The sequence below is a fragment of the Diorhabda carinulata genome, chromosome 5 (assembly GCF_026250575.1).
Source record: "Diorhabda carinulata isolate Delta chromosome 5, icDioCari1.1, whole genome shotgun sequence".
In the NCBI taxonomy this organism is placed as follows: Eukaryota; Metazoa; Arthropoda; class Insecta; order Coleoptera; family Chrysomelidae; genus Diorhabda; species Diorhabda carinulata.
This window is the reverse complement of record NC_079464.1, coordinates 5,921,479-5,943,804: the sequence shown is the minus strand read 5'-3', so window position 1 is coordinate 5,943,804 and position 22,326 is coordinate 5,921,479. Positions and strand designations below refer to the sequence as shown.

General features: G+C 32.0%; 1 protein-coding gene across 5 annotated transcripts in view; it reads right to left on the bottom strand.

Annotated features, from left to right (window-relative positions):
* LOC130893827 (teneurin-a) overlaps positions 1-22,326 on the bottom strand; it is a 572,912-nt gene that overhangs the window by 90,438 nt on the left and 460,148 nt on the right. For all 5 annotated transcript variants that reach the window (XM_057800233.1, XM_057800234.1, XM_057800235.1 and 2 more), the window contains 4 exons: positions 16,118-16,345; positions 14,189-14,374; positions 9,268-9,414; positions 5,024-5,231 (listed from right to left, as the gene is read on the bottom strand). In XM_057800233.1, coding sequence (XP_057656216.1) covers positions 5,024-5,231; positions 9,268-9,414; positions 14,189-14,374; positions 16,118-16,345 — 769 coding nt within the window. The remainder of the gene's footprint in view (positions 1-5,023; positions 5,232-9,267; positions 9,415-14,188; positions 14,375-16,117; positions 16,346-22,326) is intronic.

The following is a 22,326-nucleotide window of genomic DNA, read 5'->3' as shown; positions in this document are numbered from 1 at the left end:
TACTCATTATCCAACGAGGACAATGCACAGAATTATACAGGAAGATTCATTAATAACTGTAAATATTTTATGCAGTAAATTTTGAACTTAATAATCTGATCCGAAATACAGATTATTTTGAGTCAAAGTATAAATTCGGCTTCATTATTATGGGATATCTTTTCATAAATTTTCGTAATTTATTATACCTACCAAAGAAGTATAAAAAGAGAAATTTATTATCCCAGAATTTTACGTCACGTAAATTTTCTTCAGGTTAAAGAATAACCACAAATTACACATATCCAAATCGAGCGGATATTGTAGATGTTAACGTGAAAATATAAACCTGTGAGCTCAACTGCTATCCTCTAATCTTGTACCATGTACGTACATGATTTTCTTGACTTTAGTTTCTCGCCATTTTTTGTATTGCTTGATCTTCACTAATCTAAGCTGTACCAGCGCAACTAGCAACTCTAGTGGAAGCTGGCGGATGCCTTCAATCAAACAATATTTTGTTGTTGACATTAAACAATCTTAAAATCATTTAGATTATATGTTCTCTTGACTCAACTGCTGTCAATTTAAGGTTGATGTCATGTGAAGCTGAAATGCTTCTCTAGTTTCGTGGCATCTTCGATACCGAGTGGCCTTCGTACTGTCACTTTATATTGAGTTTATTGTTCTACACAATAAATGATAATGTTTTATTTGTAAATTATATGCAATATCATCGAACAATTATCAAAGAATTTACAAAGAACTGTAAATATCCCGTAAAATCTTGATGAAATCGATAAGAAGGGTATTATTTATATGAAAGATATTTCAGGATCGAAAAAATGTTACTAAAAAGCAAATAGCATATAGTATAAGAAGGAAAAAAACCATAATTGCCCTTTGTACACCTTTGGTGATACTACATTTTATCAAAATTCGATATTTTATCTATTCAAGTTTAGAGAGAACCAAATTCTATATATTCACTTGAAACTATATCTCAGATTTTGAGTGAGGAGGCTCAGGAAAGTGAAATAATTATAATTAAAATTAGATAAGTTTATTATTATTATATATTATTTAGGATTGTTTATTAAATTATTGTCACAGAATTCCTAACTTTTCTTCTATAAAATTCAATCAATAAAATGTTTTTAGATCAACATCAAACTCAGTTCTTATGGTAACAGAGATAATACTATGGGTTATGGAGCAATTCATAGGAATTTGTTCAATTTTCAACAGTTACTAAAGTTATTCTCAAATTGTATCATAAACATTTCAATTATTGTATCAATAATCGACCATTGAAAGAAATTGGACAAGCTTTTTCTGAAAAATATGCATTCTTAAAATTTGGAGCTTGAATAAATTGCATTTTTCAATAAAATCTTTGAATGAATGTTGTCTCAAAAACAAAAACTAGTTATATTAACAAAAAATTAATGACAAATGTTTTGCACATTTTACCGTGTAATTAGTTTTACCATTGTATTACTAATAGTCGTTCCCAAGTTAAAGCTTCTCACCACTCTTAGGGCCAGTTTAAACCAGGTAAAGGGATTATACCAAAATTAAGGATCTTTATCATCAGTATAATCCGAATAAGGATCGAAAATCCTATTCCTTACTATAATCTATAGCTGATTTATTCACGCAGTTGTTTGTTTTTCGTTTTACAAATATTTAAAAATGATTTCTTTGATATTTAGAATGTAAATAATGAACTTTATGTATATATACAGAATGTGCCAAAAAGTTGTCACAAAATCTTATAAGGAAATCAAATTATTTAATTGTGAATTGTAGGAAATTTTGTTCATATTTAATATAAAAAATTCCATCTGTACTTTCAAATTATATGTAAGGAGAGTGGAAACCTAAGTAACTACAGAGCGATATATAAACAACTATAACTTTATAATATAACTTTAGATTGATTTAGAAATTTTGAAGGCTCATTTTATCTTAATGTTTCCTATTGCTACTATAATTGATTATTTTATTAACTAGCTGTTGCACGTGACTTTACTCACCCAGTTTTGTATAATTCTTACAGACAGTAATGAAAAAATTTATGAAAGTTTATGAAAAAGTAGCTTTCTATTACACGTCTTTTGGAGAGTACTTTTGAAAAGTTGTTATTATAAATTATGAGGATTATCAAATGTGACTTTGAAATTAACAAAATTTGTACAAAATTCATGCTTCTATTTAAAGATTTTACCGCAAAGCTTCTGAATATATTGAGCTGAGAAATACCTTAAAATGGAAAAAACGGTTTAAAGTAAGCCGATGAAGCTTTCTGATGGTAGACTTCTAAAACATTTTGATCTCTTTATTTATTATTTAATCTCAAAATGAGATCTGTAGTTTCCAGGATAATGCTTTTCACTCGGAAAATGCTATAAAATTCGAAAAACAACGTTTTTTTAGTTTATAATAAAATTTGAGAAGTGATTCTGACGAAGTCCAGTTATATTTTCAGAAAGCAGATTTTTTAGATAAGAATTTAGAGTGTTCAAATCAGAATTTTCAAATTTGTATTAAAATATGAAATAATTATAAGAATTTCAATAATTCTCATCAAAATTAATTTAAGTAAATAATGTTCATTTACACATTTTATAGACCTCGAGACAACCAAATTGTTCAATTTTTTTTATTTGTACACGAAGAAAAATTTCCCAAAATCTATACCATAATAAACAAACATAATTTTGAATTGAGTAAATATAAAATAAATCCTGATTTTAATTTGGTTTTTTATCACTATTCGGACAATCTTCATCTTATTTTCAATTTAATATAAAACTGGGATGATCAATTCCAGTATCCAGTATCAGTTCATAGGTACGATAAAAATTAATGTAAAAAACAGAATAGATAAATGAATAAATGAATCTAAACAGAAAAATTCATTTTCGAAGAGAACCAAGCTCTGTATCACAATAATATATTTTGAACCGAACAATGTTAGAAGCTGATCAAGCTCTCAGTTCTTTTTCTTGAATTAATGGATTTAATCGTTATAGTAGAATAGATAGATATTGAGATGTTATATACACTGTGACTTAAAGAATCTTTGTCGTTGCGATACAGTCCTTTTAGAAAATCTATAATGTGGGATGACTGCAGCTGTCAGAGAGAATGTGGATAGAGGTTTCATCCATAAAATCTGCCGCATTATCTGCTGAGTCTATCGTCTTCAGGTGTCCCTTGAGGCGACACTGCCACAATAGGACGCAGCAGATCTTTTTTGGTTATAGTTTCCCAGGTCTTCGCCTGTCTCAGCCTACGTGGATTGTCCTAATAAATTGTTCTACGTCCGTTTCCAATGCTTTTTCTAACCACAGAAGGGTTCAGGTCCCATGAATGGCTTTTCTTCATCTCCCCACACATAGGTGTACCCATTCTTGGATAACTTCATTTTTATTGCCTAGCTCCTTTAATTCCCAAACGAGTTTGGATTTTATGGTATTGGAGTTCAAAGCTCTAATAGCTGCTTGACTATCAGACGATAGTTTCTCTCTACTTGACACATTTTTCATTTACGTAAAATTTTGCTTGAGAAATGCTTGGTGTGTTGCCCAGACTTCCAAAGTGATGTTTCTGGCACCCCCACATTCACATTTCAGTTCTGTCTGCTCCGTCCGTATATCATTCAATTGTATTTCTGCTCAATTTCGTTATTACTTCGACAATTTTACTTTCGATAAGATCAAATAAAAGACTACATGTGTTATGAGACAATATTATCAACAGCTCAGAAATTTTCAGTTGAAATTATTGAATAAACTAAATTTGTATAAAAAGGTGTCCACACTCTCTCACTGCTAATTATAATAGACAAAATTAATTTTATGTAAAAATTACAACAAGAATTTGTTGTAGAACATAATAAACTTTTAATGGATAAATTTGTTAGAATTTTATCACTCAAGCCAGCCTAATCTGAAGTTTGGAATTAATAATTCACAGAGAGTTATAAAACTTTTTTCAATGTTATTTGGCTACCGCTCTTCAAGCAATCCTTAATGGTTTATTCAAGCCTAAAAATAAGATTAAAAAGCAGTAATTATAAGCCCTAAGTAAATATTCACATTATTTTTAAATCCATCTTTTTCCATTAATCTGATTTAAAATGTAATTTTACTAAATGTTTCCTCACTGGTATGGATACGTCAATTTTTGGCTAAAAAATATCTCTTAACCAAATTGTTTACGAAATTCCAGTTGTTCAATCAAATCTAAACTACTGATTTAGTTAGTTATAAGTAAGGAAATCACATAAAATTAATAACAGCGGGATATTTGAAGGCCATTATTTTTATAGGGATGAATCCGCATTTCTGAGCGACAGCTCGGGCTAAGGATAAGGTTTAGACGAACACAGGGATATTGTAAACGAGACACAATGATATCCCAAACCACCAAATCTAAATTAATTCATACTTTCCATATTTATAAATAATTGTACGAATAAAATTAGATAAGGTGATAGGAGGGTGGGAAGGTAGGGCGTAAAGGTAAAAAAAAGGATAGAGCTCCGCTAAAGGAGTGCTATGCCCGAGCAAAAAATTAGGGAGAATAATAACTCCCCAACCTCCACTCAAACGTGCAGAGCTGAAATCCTGTGTATAGCGCGAAAGTAGATCGACAGCGTGGCTATTTTAGCCCATTTTGTATAAATCAAAATAAGAAATATATCATATCCTCACTATTTTTTAAATCCCATATTCATATCTTATATCTTTTGATTTTAAGTCTATACAGAACCCTAATGAAATTCCAACAATATCTAAATCTTTATGTAGCAGCTTTTCTACAGGATGTCTCGAGATGGAAATGGTAAGAGATATCTAATCTAATTCTAATCAAATTTGAGACTGTATCTAAATAAATTTCATGATTAAATGATAATAATGATTTAAACTATTATAACGAAAGTATGAGTGATATATTTCTTAAATTGAAATACCAGTACTAAGCCCTGTATTGAAAGCACTAATATACCATTGAACTTTAAATGAATTCTTACCTTTCTGTGTACTCATCCATATGTGCATAAGATTGGACCGAATTCTCTTCAATCAAAAACTTGACGCGTTGATAGAATGATGCCGTCACGGAAGGGGGTTGTTTGCGAAGTAATACCTCGACGGGATCGTTGCTTGATATGCACATTATATGATCTGAGCAACTTGGATGCGAACAACATTCACTATCCGAACAGTCGGTCATACCATCTGAAGAAAAAAATCAAAACATTGGAACATGATTTCAAAACGATTATCTTAAATTCGAAGAAATAGATTAACTGATTATTTATAGTAAAAAAGTTTCTAGGAATAAAACTAAACCAGGTGATTTTCCAAAGCTTTGCTCCATCAAGACCAAGCTAGGTCAATGCTCCACAGTAAATGCATCAAAGCTTTCAAACAAGAAATTATCAATATTGAGTCTTTTTCTGTTGATCAAATCAATTGTTTCTCATTCCCTGCATCTATTGTTTATATTAAACAGTAAGCATCGGCCCCATTACAGTCTCCGCGACTCTTGTGAAGTTTCAATTGGTTCTATTCCATCATTAAATTTTTTTAACCCCAATTCGTTTAGAAGCTTATTTTAGAATTTAGTCTCACGTATATTTTATGGTTAACATTTAGCTTTGTGGCTGTGAAATGTGTTCATCTACAATCACCAATGTTTTGAAAAGTTTTCCTATAAGGTTCAATTCTAAGATTAAATTTTCTGGAGTCCAAATTTCCTTATCCAATTAACAAACCATAAAATCAGACGTTCCTCAAGTATACTGCTGATATTCCAACTACCAAGGATACTCTAATCGCTATTTTACGAAAATCAACATTGATAAATCCAAACAACTCACGTTCACCACAAAACGAGGTGTCTGTCCACATGTGACCTAAAGTTTACTTGGAAGAAACACATAAAAACAAAATAAGATACTTATATACAAAATCCTTCTAAAACCATGGATGGACATATGACATAGATCTATGGGGCTGCAGTAAACCATCGAACACCAAGATACTGCAATATAAAATACTTCGCATTATAGCTAATGCTCCAAGGCTTAAAAGCAACCACACATTACACACAGATTTCGGTATTCCAACCATTATTCAGAAATCAGCGATGAGAAACAAAAATCGCAACGAAAGCCATCAAAATATCCAAGCTGATCCAATGGAACAGAGAAAATTGAAAAGACGCTGGCCAGAAGACCTCATCTACGGAAACCCATCAGTGGATGGTGCCCGCCTCAAGTAATTTAGCAAGAAACCATCATTTACTTATTACTCCGTATTTTTTTGTGTAGATATTAAATTTGCAATTAAATAAAAAAAAATCCGGAACTAAACCGATCAAACCAATTCTGATACTGTCGTTCATTTCATACGTCCCCATAAATGATACAGAATTTTCTGCGCTGCAGTTTCATCTGTTTGGAAGCAAAATAAGTGAATGATAACTCTACCGAGGTCTACCGAGTATGTTCAGAAGACTTGACATAACCTAGAATTTCTAAAATTCTTCAATTCCTTATTTATTAGAACTTTTGATATACTAATGCTTCTAAATGTTTATCAAAATTTTGATAAATACTGAAGTTGAGTCGAATCGTCAATTGTTTTATCAATCTTTCAAAAATTATTGGAAAAAAACTAGTTTTAAAACAGAAGAGACGTAATATCAAGAGCATTTGAAATCATTAAGAATTTCTATATATACAAATACAACTTTAACCCTTAACCACAGTCAGGAGTCAAATTGACTCCATGTGCAATTTATAATCAAAATATTTTTTGTTTGCGCGCGCATCAGCGCTCAAGCTTCCTCAAGGTACCCTCGAATCTAATATTCTTCAGTACGCTTGAGAGCTTGAAGTGATCAACAACATTGTTTTGTTTACGTTATTTGGTTTTAAAGTTTTGCGCGCATCTTTGGAGTCTAATTGACTCCCGTCTGTTGTTACGTGATAAATATTTAATATATAACCCGGTGAGTTTACAAGGTAAATAATAAAATATTTTCGATAATTTTAAAGAATTTATTGTATAGGGATTCTATATTCTATCATTTTTTATAGAAATATGGATTCTTGTTCGGGACCACCCAGAAAAAGGGTTCGAGTAACTGACAGAGATTTTGAGAAAACCCTAACAAGGTGGTGTGATGAAGTTGAGACGGATCACAACAATGATAATGATGTCAGTGATTCTGAATACATTCTTAGTAATCATAACAGTGATACTGATCAAGAAGAAAGTGAATATTTGGAGGAAGATGAACAATGTGATGAAAATTTGGAAACGGAAGACAAAAATAAATATTTTTATGGTAAAGGAAAAAAAGGAGAATCTAAATTTCGTTGGTCTAAGACGCCATTAGTAAGTTCATATGTGAGAACACCAAAACATAATATAATAAGGCAACTTCCTGGATTGCGCCATCCTCTGCGCCAGCGAGACAAAATATCCGAAAAAGAATCGTGGACGTGCCTTCTAGACGTAAATATGTTAGAAGAAATTGTGTTATGAACAGAAATCGATTTGCTATTTTATTACAATGCCTTAGATTTGATGATTCAGAAACCAGACAACAACGAAAGGAGAATGATCCGCTAGCACCTATTTCTGCAATATTTGAGAAATTTGTTGCAAATTGTCAAGCTGCTTACACTATAGGACATTTGGCTTGTGTGGATGAAATGCTTATAAGTTTTAGAGGAAGATCCAAATTTAAAATGTATATACCTCAGAAACCATGCAAATATGGCCTGAAACTAATGGCACTAACTGATTCAAGAAATAATTATTTTTATAACGGATATCTGTATTGTGGGAAAAAAACTGATGGGAATACGCTTACTGAAACTGAAAAAAAATTGTTGATTCCAACACAAGCAGTACTACGTTTATCAATACCTATTCAAGGAAGTAATAGAAACATAACGGCTGATAACTGGTTTTCATCCATCGAATTGGTTAATGTTTTGAAGACCAAAAACTTGATATAAGTCGGTACTTTGGAAAAAAAATAAATCGGAAATACCTCCCGAGTTTCAGCCTAATAGGACGAGACAAATTGGAAGTTCCCTTTATGGTTTTTCGGAAAATGTCACTTTGTTATCACATGTACCAAAAAAACAGAAGGCTGTATTACTCGTGTCATCAATGCATTCCTCCGCAGCTCAAGATCCTGATGTTGACAAACCAGAAATGATTCACTTCTATAATACTACGAAGTCTGGTCGTTGACAGTCTAGATCAAAAATGTGCTTTATATTCTACTAGCCGTAGAACGCAAAGATGGCCTATGGCAATTTTCTTTAGAATATTAAATATATGTGCAGCAAATGCATATATTCTTTTTAAAAGTACCAAAATTGAAAGAAAAGATACAAGACTGGAGTTTATGAAAAATCTTGGAAAGCAGCTTATCACTGAAGAATTAGAGAGAAGACAGAGTAATTCACGTGTAAGACAGGAAATAAAAGTAGCTATTAGAAACATTTTGGGAAGAAAAGAAGAGCAGAAGACCAATGGAACCAGTAGGTAAACTCGCCATTAGAAAATACTGTTCAATTTGCCCCAAGAAACTAAAAAGGAAAACTTCTACATTATGCTCTAGATGCAGGCGTCCAGTATGCCTACAATGTTCATCTCCTATATGTTCAACATGCATTTAAATATATTTTTTTAATCTTTTTTTAGAATCAATTTGTTTTGTTTTAAACGTTTTTAAATTTTAAAATAATTATTCACTCATTTTCTTAGAATGTGTTTTTTATTTGTTTTTTATAATTATGATTTTTATAATAAACGGTTTTAAACTTGAAAATAATTTTTAATTAGATAAATCTTCAAGTGTTTCATATTAATTCTAAAAAAAAACCCATTAAAAATACGAAGAGTCAATTTGACTCCTGTCTGTTGTAATGTCAATCAAATTCATGTCTGTGGTTAAGGGTTAATGTCATTGGTTATAGAGAGTTGGAATTATTCCTTCCTAATCTATTACTAATAATTTTTGCTATGGACTTATTTACTAATTATTACCTATAATTTAGTTACTTATTATGGTTGTCTTCTGTAAATTGAAATTTTCTTGTATTTGTATATTGATTCAGTTTTTATGTTTGTTTCTCAGTTTTTACAAACTTTTGCCTACAAATTGTAACAATTTTTTGAGAATAAAGCGTTTCTTTCTCTCCTCAATTGTAAAGGATTTCAATTATCTTTTGAAGGTACTTACCATGATCGTTGTCTAAATCGTCATGGCAATCCTGTTCTAGTGGTATACTACAGTCAGAACCTGCCCAACCAGGTATACAAACGCATTTGTATAAACCTTCTTCGAGGGTACATTGTCCATGTCCAGAGCAGCCGTTTTCGCAACCAGCTGTAAATAAAATAATTGAATCAGTATCACACACAAAAGCAGTTGATATTAAGACATAATGTCAATGAATTACAGTGATTTAAAATGAGTAATAACGTATACGAGGGTTGTTCCTTAAGTTTTGTGATAAGACAACATTGATATGAATATGTCAAACCAACATTTTTGATACTGATCGTACTTAGAACGAGATGTCATACGAGTGCTATTTGAGTTATTTACAGTTACTTGAAACATTCATCTTGGTGAAAACATTTTCATGCGACGATTTGATATAACATTCGACGTGATTAAACCAACAACATTGTGCCGATCAAATCGTTTCGACTTTTGGTGATAAAGCATCTCTAGCTACCGTGTTTCGCTGGTTTTCTGAATTCAATCGTGGTCTTCAAGATGAATTTCTTGAAGATCGTCCAAAATCCGCTGTTGTGTCAGAAAAGACTGATGCTGTACGTAAACTGTTATTGCAAGATCATAATTGAGCATTAGTTCCAATCGCATATATTGAATTTTTCATGAACATTTGGCTGTCAAAAATACTGGGTCATTTTCCTTCCTTATTTGGCATCTAATGATTCCCTTTTATGCCCGAAAATTGAAAAAAAAAATCGACATTAACTTTTGATGCGTTCAAATCACATATTTAGTACCTCCATCGGAATTGATGTATATGAAATTTTATTATATTTGTATCTTTATTTAGTTATTTTTATTTGTTTTTTAGTTTAAACAAGCTTTTGTCCATAAATTGTAACAATTTTTTCACAATTTCTCATTTCTCTCTATATATTATATCGAATTCAAAAATTTGCAGCAACGTCGACATATACATTTTTAGATTTAAAAACCCGTTGAATAATTTCTTCGATAACTTTCAATGTATTGTGCTCTCAAGACTTTGTTTTTCTGTTTTATATCCATGCTTCGAGATTAAATTAGTATCAACTCAGTCATGAATTGTAATTTAATAATTACGCCAATATTTATCTTCAAAAATTAGCTTATGTTTGAAGACAAGCCTACCTGGAATTATAATAGGAAATGTTCTAACTGCTCCAATCAAAGGGTTTTGGAAACCCCTTTCAAATATATCGAAAATATTGACATATATTTTATAAAATATGCCCTGCTCTAAATTCACTCATATCCTCCACTTTATATAGAATCTAAGATCAAAATTTCCGATAAAATACCATAAAAAATTACAGAATGGCTGTATTGCGTCGAAAAGCGATATACCTCAACGAATTTTAAATAAAATCGATCGCTAAATATTTATGCAACGGAAAAATCTGTAGAGAGTTTACGGAGAGAGCTCGCTTCGCTAATAGAATATTAATTATAACAAACTACCGGGGGTAAAATTTGACGTGGCTTTCAGAGAAATCGAGTTTTGTAAGTTTTGGTGAAAACTTTCACATCCGTCGAGCTAAAAACATTTCGGGGCAAAGGAATAAAATTAAGTTTTACTAGGTTCGGCAAATGTTGAAGTTTTCTACTTTGGCGTCAAGAATTTGGTATTTAATAAAAGCGAAGAAGAAAATAGAAAATGTGATTAAATGATTTAATACTTTTCAAAATTAAATCGTAAACGAAATTTCTTCGTATTTAAACATCATAGTCATTTTTAATCGATGCCTACGCCGAAGCCTAGACCCAAAAGTGATTGTACTATAATTATACTTGAACTATTATTTTTTTAGTTCTGGCCCACATAAACAACATGTCGTCTTCAAACTTGAAACATATGTTGTATAGATTGTGTACTTTCTAATGCAAAGGTATTTTTCAAATAACTACCGCCATCTCTAGATCAAGTCAGGTACTTCTGGAACCATCGTACACTTTGTTCACGCAATCAATATTGTGTGAAATTTCATTATGTACAAATTTCGACAATCGATATGAGATTTGCTTTGGGGTAGTCAGGAATCATCCAGAATGATCAATGTTTCAAAATAAATAAATAGTACGACAATGTGAAGATAAACATTCTTAAAATAAATAAATTCATAAGTGGATTTTACATAAATAGTTTTGTATGTGAATAAACGTTACTATCTACTATAATTAATGTCTACACTAAATAAATATAAATGTATCTTTTTTTTTTGTTTCCAAGGAAATAAAACATCGCATAGGGTTTTTCTATGTCCTCGGAATAGCCGTTAAAGAGATAAATGCGAAAAACTATTAGTGAGTCATCTCGGTGGTTTTGTTCATAAAAAGAAGTTGCTGACGGTGAGATGAAAACATTTTTTTTTCTTTCCGTGGTTATTTGTACTGTTTCATTCCGCACAGAACACAAAAAAATGTAATTAGAATTTGGTTTGGTGTGTTTCTGCTTACGCCCAGAGCAATCCAAACAAACTATTTAATCTGGGGGAAGTCGGATTGATAAAAAATGTCGCTATTTGGAGACAGCTTGAAGGGATGTGAAACTATGTTTTATATGACGCCCTTTTGTACATAATATCAGAATAAATTGACCAAATTTTTTATTTAACAAAACAAATAGGTACTTGGAACCTCAAGAGTAAGTTGAGGCATGAATAAATTATTAAAAAGAAGACTGCTTCATTAAGGTACCCATCACCATCTTAAATAAGTATATTTTTTCACGTTATTATATGTTTTTCTTCTCTTCCATGCTGTTTAATTGAATATTGTAGGTTTTTACAAATCGCATATATTGCTTTTAATAGACCTCAAACATCTTTAGGATCCATCTCGAAATCAAATAATCAACTTACAAAAATATAAGAAAAAACGAAGTAAGAAAAATACCGATGAGTTCAATTTTTATTTATAATCTCTCTAGGCTTGAATTATTTCCGAAAATGTTTTCGAGCTGCGAATTTTTTGGAAATTTTCGTGAAAAATTCGTTACTAGGAGATAATTTACTCGTGGGAGATTTGGCACGAAAATTCTATACTGTAAATAATAACTAGAAAATATAGTTTTTGACATAATCAATAAAATGATGTAAACATAACATGACTTTTCTTTTGACGCTGTCTTGACAAATTTTCAAACCTTATTAAACTTTCGTTTGTGGGAAGCAAATGTTGCGTGGTTGGAAAAGATAGTCTGGAAGAAATTAAAGTAAAGGTAAATAACTTAATATCGACTAAAACGATTAAACCAAAATCAACAATGTGGAAACAATTTGGTAAAGAAACTTGATAATCGAAAAAGCAACATCTGTTCGTTAAAATTTTGGAAGATTAGAAATTTTAACATCAGAAAAAAAAATTCAAACAACTATAAAGAATCTGTTATGGAGGAAGATAATAATTTAGTATAATGTATGGATTTGGGATATCGTATAGACTGTGACCCGAAGGATCTATTGTGTCTCCCCCCCCCCTTTGTTGCTACGATACTGGAGAACTCTGTGTTCACGGCTGATCCATTAATCCCACTGCTTTCAAAAAATCTAGAATGTGGGATGGTTTTAATTGCCAGAGATCTTCGTCTTCTATTTCATACGCACCTAGGTGTAGTGCTCTGGAGTTTCTTAGGGTTTCACATCTCGAGAGAATGTGGATAGAGGTTTCGTCCTTTTGCAACAAAATCGGCACGTCGTATTATCTGCTAGGTGTAGTGTCTTCAGGTGCTAGAGTTATTGTTAGTATTCGTAGATTGTTCTTACTTAGGTTGATACATTCAGCAAATTTACTCTAGTTATAGTTTCCCAGAAGAGTCTTTACCTGTCTCAGGCCAAGTAGGTTGTCCCAATAATTGGTTTTTCTCCTATTCACCTCCTTTTCCCGTACTTTTTCTATTATTATTAGTATTACTACTACCATTTTATGGAGCACAGACATCTAGTATAGAATACTCAGGGCTCTTTACTCTATATGTTGTTGACAAAAAAGAAGAGGGTATCCCATATCATGAACAGGTGGAATTATTAATTTATGTTACCAGTAAATAACATACATATACAAACAAATAGTAAACGTCAAACTAATATATAATATATATAAATATAATTTAATTTTTTGTATCCATAGAGGGTCCATAATCACAAATTTTCGTAATGGGCAAGTTTTGTTAGTTCTAATAATAATAACAACGATGTCCATCAGGTGATTGTCTTAAAAATGTTATGATATCCTCCACAGAAGACTTCTCAGGCTTGTGATTGGCATTGAGCCTGTTAGAGATAACTTCCTAATTTGAGAAATTTTGAATTGTCGATCAGCAAATGCATGCTCCTCAATATCGAATAAAGAGAACATAAACTGGAAACTTCTTGGTCTTATGAATGTTCTTCAAAATAAGCTAGCAGTACCTTTTGAGTAATCACAGGTAAGTTTTTATTGTCATATCAGTTTTATAAAGTATCAAAGGTGCTAGTGCCCACACTTTTTGATTTTACCGGAGTATAAGTTAACACATTATCAGAAAACATCAAGTGAAAACTATTCTGTTCAAATGACAAGTTTGACTGATTGCCTATTTTTTAATATTTTTGTAAAAAGTAAATGAATCTCTACTTGCTATGCTTCTTGATGAGACAAAAATCTTATTTTCAATTTTTGCTCTAAATTTTGTGTTAAAAAATAGTATATACACCAAGATTGTGAAGATATTCATAGACCTCGCACCATAATCTTGGTGGTTGGTCAAAAATGATAGTCTGCACTATCCTGGTGTATAATACACTAATATGTATGTTGAGAACAAACTGGAATTCAGTATTAAGTGCGAAGAACTTTTCTAAAAATGAATAGATATATAAAAACAAAAAAGAATGCTCACGTAAAGTGCAGTGGCGTCCATTCCATCCTTGAGAACACACACAAGTACCGTTTCTGCATTGACCGTGTTCTTGACATCGAACGTCACAAGGTAATTGTTCGCATTTGGGACCCGTCCAGCCTGGATCACACCGACATTTTCCGGTATCACATTTACCATGAGGTCCGCAATCCAAATTACAAAGTGCTGACATAAACAATAAGATTAATATCATTCATAGGTGTGAAGTAAAATGTCCAATTCCAATTCACACTTTATTTATTTATTTATTTATTTATATAACAACAGGGGGTGAACTACGTCTAAATAGAGATGGGAAACAATTTTACCAAAGTACGGGTTCTTGCATGAATAGTCTCTATAAGAATCCCATCGAATTCATAATTGGAATAAAAATACATTTACTTCATTAACTGATATAATTTGTGTTGTTCATTTCTTTATGAATATAGAATTACGTGGTTATTAACCTCGAAGGTCAGAGAGACTAATATGGTTGAACTGAACGCGAGGACGATCAATTATTGTATATTCAGAAATTTACATAAACAAGATGTATAATTAAACACAGATAGAATTGTTTACTACAGATAGTTATTATTAACGTGGTAATGTAGTAATGTAGTAATGTAGTAATGTAGTAATGTAGTAATGTAGTACTGTAGTAATGTAGTAATGTATTAATGTAGTAATGTAGTAATGTAGTAATGTAGTAATGTAGTAATGTAGTAATGTAGTAATGTAGTAATGTAGTAATGTAGTAATGTAGTAATGTAGTACTGTAGTAATGTAGTAATGTATTAATGTAGTGATGTAGTAATGTAGTAATGTAGTAATGTAGTAATGTAGTAATGTAGTAATGTAGTAATGTAGTAATGTAGTAATGTAGTAATGTAGTAATGTAGTAATGTAGTAATGTAGTAATGTAGTAATGTAGTAATGTAGTGATGTAGTAATGTAGTAATGTATTAATGTAGTAATGTAGTAATGTAGTAATGTAGTAATGTAGTAATGTAGTAATGTAGTACTGTAGTAATGTAGTAATGTAGTAATGTAGTAATGTAGTAATGTAGTAATGTAGTAATGTAGTAATGTAGTAATGTAGTAATGTAGTAATGTAGTAATGTAGTAATGTAGTAATGTAGTAATGTAGTAATGTAGTAATGTAGTAATGTAGTAATGTAGTAATGTAGTAATGTAGTAATGTAGTAATGTAGTAATGTAGTAATGTAGTAATGTAGTAATGTAGTAATGTAGTAATGTAGTAATGTAGTAATGTAGTAATGTAGTAATGTAGTAATGTAGTAATGTAGTAATGTAGTAATGTAGTAATGTAGTAATGTAGTAATGTAGTAATGTAGTAATGTAGTAATGTAGTAATGTAGTAATGTAGTAATGTAGTAATGTAGTAATGTAGTAATGTAGTAATGTAGTAATGTAGTAATGTAGTAATGTAGTAATGTAGTAATGTAGTAATGTAGTAATGTAGTAATGTAGTAATGTAGTAATGTAGTAATGTAGTAATGTAGTAATGTAGTAATGTAGTAATGTAGTAATGTAGTAATGTAGTAATGTAGTAATGTACACTACCACATGGCAAGCCCATGGCTATGACAACTTGAAACTTTATTATCTTCTTACTTCTCAATACTTTGAATTAGAATGAAATTATTACAAAACTGATGATAAAAAACTGATTACTCCTAAAGGTTTCACTCTATGTTAACTGATAAAAACGAATTCGAGTTTTATTTCAGATTTACAAAAAAAGTTGAGCCTAATCACGAATTAATTTAAAAATGTATTCCTCTCTTTTCTAGATAAGTGATTATATTTGATAATTATATTATCTATACGTTTATTGGGAATTTAGAGAAAAAACAACGTTCTATTATCACGAGGGTAAACAATAAAAACACGGTCTTTTACCTTGAGAGCAATCTGGTCCGGTCCAGTGCCTGTTACAAACACATTTTGCCGCTTCTAAATCGTAGACTCCATGATCAGAGCACGTAGGCAAACACTTATGAACTTGTTCATCGATAATGTTGCAATGAGTACCTTTCCAACCCGCTTTGCAGTAACATTGTCCATGTACACAAGCGCCGTGTTCTGAACAAGTAGGATCCTCACAATCGGGCTCTTCACATCCTTCTCCTGAAAAAAAAAAAATTAATGTTTTCATTCAATACATTTGGTTATAAGTTTTGGATAAGTTCATTACATTATTAGGTAGTATTCATATGATTATAAAGATATGCTGGAGCATGATTCTTATACTAAGGGAGAGAATTTTTTTTTATGAAGATATTAATTCATTCTCAACCCTCTCATGAATAAATTAACATGATTTTAGGTCTCTTCTGAAAAATAATGGATTTTTTAGGAGATAATAATTCTGACGATTCGTTCAAATTACTGATAAACATGGCAAATGTGGCATGAGAAGTTTTATTTCTTTGTAATGTGTTTTAATATGAAGTGAGGTTAAATCGTAAATCACCAATAAGTTTTCTGAATCCTATACACTTAGAATTTATATAATATTAAACATAGTATTAAAATTAGTTAATTCCGAAGCTTCAATTTTCAAATGATTTCACTCCTCATGTGATACAGGCTTACGAACTTCACTTTAGTCTTGATATTGGCAATCAAGACAAAGTTTGGGCTTTTTACATCTTGGAAGGTCCCAGATTTGTTGAAGTTTCTAGAGGAAGTTCCAACTTATTCCTGATGACTGCTACTGTGAACATTCTAAATTGTAGTTTTTGGTCACAATTTCCAATAAAATGTGGAGAGATGGAAGCTTTAGAATGACTTCTAGTGTGGCCTCTGTGAATGTTCTCGTGGCCCCCTTTTAGTTGTATTGTAGTCTTCGTAACTTCGAGAGATAAATTCTTGTGATTTTCCAACAAGTTCCAGTGTGATTGTACATCGTTCTCTTCAGCAAAGTTTTTGTTCCATTGATTGTGGGCAAAGGAGGAACCCATCTAACCAATATTTTCTTAAACATTTCTGGAGTTTTCACTCCATTTAGTCGATCATTGCGATACCGGTATTCGCATATCGTATGGTCTGGTTTAAACTCTGCTTCCCAATATTTTACTATAGATAACGAAGGAGCAGTCTCAGCCAGAATAAAATCTAGTTCAACTTTTATATTAGTTAAGCTAAAACTTCTCAAATAAAAGTAATAATTGGAATATGAATAATTTCTAGTTAAACAAATAATTTTAATCTGTGCTGAATATAAATTTATTTCATTTATAAGGTAAAAACTGATCTAGTAAAATCTACTTTCAGGAAAGAATCGATTTGAACATTACACTGATTAAATCGACAATTATTACAGTGGTGACATATTTCACCAATTATTGTATTGGCAAAAATTATGGACATGGAAAAATAGTTATTTATATAACAAGTGTATAAACTACCCTTTTTTTGACCAATAGAATGAGCGTAAGCCACAGGCGAATGGGACATGAGTCGAAAAAATACCTTTACACACGAAAAGCATACAATATTTTTTCAATCCAAATTCAGAAGTAAGTAATATATTATGGGTTCCTTATAAAATATATTTATTGATATTTCACACATTTAGTCTAGAACGAACAAAACAGTAGATTAATTCAATTGGTTACAATGCTAATATTAGAGTAAATTTATAAAATTTGCCTACTAAAAATTCAAAAATTGGAATGAGCGCGAATTGAACCTGGGACCTTCCGCATAATTATGAGCCTTGTACTCTAGCCATTACGCTAGAGTACGGAGATCTTGATAATTTTATTTACGCACTACTGCGTAAAGTACTTTACGCTCAGCAGCAGAAAAAATATTTTTTTTCCATCTAATATTAATATTTGATATTAATTATTTTCGGAAACACAGATCGTGGAAATAACCTATTATTTCACTAGTAAAATAATGGACGTTCATTATTATACTGGTAACAAAATAATGAGAAATTATAGCAACGTCTTATTATGGGCGTGTTGACCGAGTAGGCAGGAAGTTATTTTCATTCAATTTAATGTTTGTCAGTTTTGAAAAGTGTATTGCAGGGGTGCTCAAACTTGAACTGCTGGCGATCTACCTCAATATTTTTAGACTACTTACGATCGACTCTGAGAGGCTGCAAGTATGTGTGATGCAGGGTTGTCGTACATACACGATACTACCTACCTACTTACCTAGGTAGGGTCTACCGTAGCATATATAGATATTAGCTTTCTGCACAATATAGGTACATTATTTTAGTCAAGGTTTGGGTTAGGTTTAGTTAGGTTCTTCTCTACAATATCAATGAAAAAACTCATAGTTATTCAAAATTGCGAGTTTATTGGTTGTTACAAAACAAAAGAGTTACATATGGTGTTGAACCTAACTAAAGAGTGGCTTTGGATGTTGAAGCGTGGCACTGCATGTCCTCAGCATACTTTTCATAAGATGGTACGTAACCCCTGAGTGCTAATCGCAAGCATGATGACATATGATCGTCAGTTAGTCGATTGCGATATTTTGACTTAATTATCTTCATTTCAGATAATGCAGACTCGCACAAGTAAGTTGACTCAAACAATGCCGTCAGTTGAAGGGCGATTTGCCTTAGATTCGGATATTTATCTTCAGATATAAAACACCAGAAATTTGTATCAGATGCTGTAGCTTTGAGATGTATATCTGATATAATCTGCACCAACTCATTTTCAACAGAACATGAGTTCATATTAAACTGACTTGCTATTTCAGTAGCTAATTCCTCAATGTTTTTACATGAAAAAGGATAACTCATAAATGATGCTATATTTTCCAATTTACTGCAATCATAAAAACGCATTTCGAATTGTCCCAAAATATTTGATAATTCAGCCTCATACGTATCATAATTAAACTGAGGAATCCTTGCTTTCAAAGACGGAAAATGTTTCAAATCCTTTCTTTTCAGTTGATCTATCATAAGTTGCAATTTACTTTTAAATGCGTTTACTGCGCTAATCATCTCAATAATAATTTTTTCTTTACCTTGAAGCTCCAAGTTAACGATGTTTAAGTGCATTGTGATGTCAGTCAAAAATGCCAAATCAGTCAGCCATTTTTCGTTTTTCAAAATCTGAGTGTCATCACCTCTTTCGTCTAGAAAAGCTGTTATTTCGGGCAATAATTCTTGAAACCTTTGTAGGAACTTTCCGCGACTCAACCACCTGACGTCTGTGTGAAGAACTAAATCAGTGTGTTCAGCTGACTCCCTATCTTCCAACTGCAACTGAAAGAGCCGCCGTTGCAAGCTACGTGCACTGATGGAATTCACAATTTTTGTTGCTATGCTCATAATTTCCTCCGTGTTTAAAACTTTGGAACACAAAACTTGTTGATGTATAATGCGATGGAATGAAAAAAATGAAGGGAATTCTTCATTAGCTCGACACAATGCCACAAAACCGTTTTTGTTTCCAGTCATTGCTGGTGCTCCATCGGTTGTAATGCACACTAATTTATATATTGGTAGCTCGTAGTTTTTTACAAAATTAAAGAAAACTTCATATATATCTTCGCCACGGGTCTTCCCCTTCAGAGTAATGATTGTCAAAAATTCTTCCTTAGCCGACATGTCAAGGAATACCATCCGAATAAAAATACACAGCTGGACAGTGTCTGTCATATCGGTGGATTCGTCGAAAAGAAAAGTAAAGAAAAGTATGGTATCATGTATTAGTTTATCTGCGATGTCCTGACTCATGACTTTAATACGCCTTGTGACAGTCGGACGAGATAACTGAAGTTCTCTAATAGCAGACATGATTTCTGTTTTATTTTTAAAATCTCCAAATAGTCTCACCCGCTTCAATAAATGCTTCCTTCACCACCGATCCATCTTCGAATGGTTTCTTGTGTTTCGCCAATATATGAGATATTTTAAATGACGCGATCGTAGCAGCTTTTGATTGTTTGGCTGGTCTTGTAAACATGGTTTGTTCTTTTTTCAAACAAGATATAAAATCACTTACTTTTCGTTTTCTTAATTCACTCTGTGGCGGAAAATCCTTTTGATAGTTTTTATGAACCGTTTTATGATGCCTCTCTAAGTTACCACGCTTAGGTATTGCAACTGACGCACGACAAATAACACAAATGCACTTATCCTTCACCATACAAAAGAAAAATTCTTCCTGCCAATCCTTATTAAAATGATACGTTTTAGATTTCTTCACTGCACTCATTTTCCACTATTTAATAATAAACTTTGTATCGACGTAGTATCGCTATCAAGTTACAATTCAGAATGACTTCAATTCATGCAGGCGCAACATTTATATCGACGTGAAAGAAAGTCTCGAATGTTTTCGTCAAACGCGCCGCCCGAAACTAGACAGTACAGTCTAGTCTAGAAACAACGCGGCTTTTCTTTGAAAAGTGCCGCGCGTTTCTTTGATAAAGCCGCCTTTTTCCGCAAGCAGTGTTATTTTATTACGTAATACATTTTTGTAGTTTAGTTACCTACCTACTTATTAAAAATTTTTTTCTTCTCGAGATCTACTCAAAAAGCACTCGCGATCGACTGGTCGATCGCGATCGACCGTTTGAGCACCCCTCAGTAAAGAAAAAATAGTATCTATAAGTCACTCGAAGCAGAAGATCCATTATATGTTTCGCCCAGTTTGCCCAAGAATCTGGGCTCAACAATAATGATAGCCTTCTATTCCTAGTAACATAATGTACTATTTTTTTTTAGCTTCTATGGTAAATAACAGTTATACTGATCAGTATCAAGACTTATACACGAAAATAAGAAAAAAAATATTCTTTTGAAACCATACTTAAAACAATAAATTTTCCAAAAATGTCACAATTTTAATAATTGTTTCCTTCTGAGGTTTGAGGATTGGACAGTGAATGCTATTGAAGATACCTTGACTTTCTCTTCGAACATCAACAATAACAATCGTACTATTCGGTCTCTCTATTCCTCTTAATACACCCTCAGTCAAAGAAAACACCCGACTCGTTCCTACTCCTAGAATAATAATTCTGTTATGTCTAACTTCCGACTCCCATGACGGGAAATAATAAACTTACAAGGAAAACAAAGATAAAATAAACCCAACTCCGAGGGGATAATTAGATCTCATTTTCAGTTGAATGCTATCCTAAACCGAAACTAGAATTTTATGACGAGGTAGAATGTAGATTACTGTTTATTGTAGCTCTTCCTAAAATATTCACGGGCATACTCTAGACTATTCTAGAGATAAATTACGAGCTTGAGGATGCTTTTTCAAACATTGGAAATTGAATTTGTTTCCTAGATGTTTTCATTCCAGACGGTGTCCCCAATGGAAAATAAGAAAAAATTGCCGGATCAATAATACTGATATCGTTTCTCTCAATGCCAGAACCACATAGTTTCGTTTTATTAAAAACATATTTACATATACTAAACAGTGTAAAGGATATTTTCGAAATTTATTTTCAACTTCTCGGTGTTAAATAAGATTTATCTGGTTGAATAAAATGATTCGCTGTACTTTAGTAACTATTCTTAGAGCTTATAAATGTACGGTGAAATGTCTCTGGGGAAACTGGATTGATCGTACTACAAAATTTGACCAATCTTTGTATCATCAACCTCAATTTTCTCCAGTTCTTATTTTTTTGGCTGATGACTATGTTTCATATACATGGTTGCTTTCAAGTCTTACACGAACTTATCAGAATCTTTACACAACACTGTTCATCGGCTCTACCTTTGTGTTTTGGTGTTTACTAAAGCTAATGCGTTAACCTTATCCTTAAGAAGACAATATTGTCTTCCAGATTAGCTTTAACCTCGTGATTTCCAAAATTTTAAGCAATGGCCTCTATGAAACTCTCAAAGCTGAAAAATCGTCTAATAAAGTGTCATCCTGATAAAATAGGTGAAGATTTGAAAGATTTACAATCATTGAAGGAAAAATATGGAAAGAAACCCACCGCTTCAATGTCTAAAAGTAACGATGATGGCCTGCAGGCATCTCACAATATATTATTACTTATAGCAAAATCTGGAAAACCATATACCATAAGCCATCTTAAAAGAATTGTACCAGAGGAAACTGCAATTCACTGTGTTATCCACCGTCAACATTTAG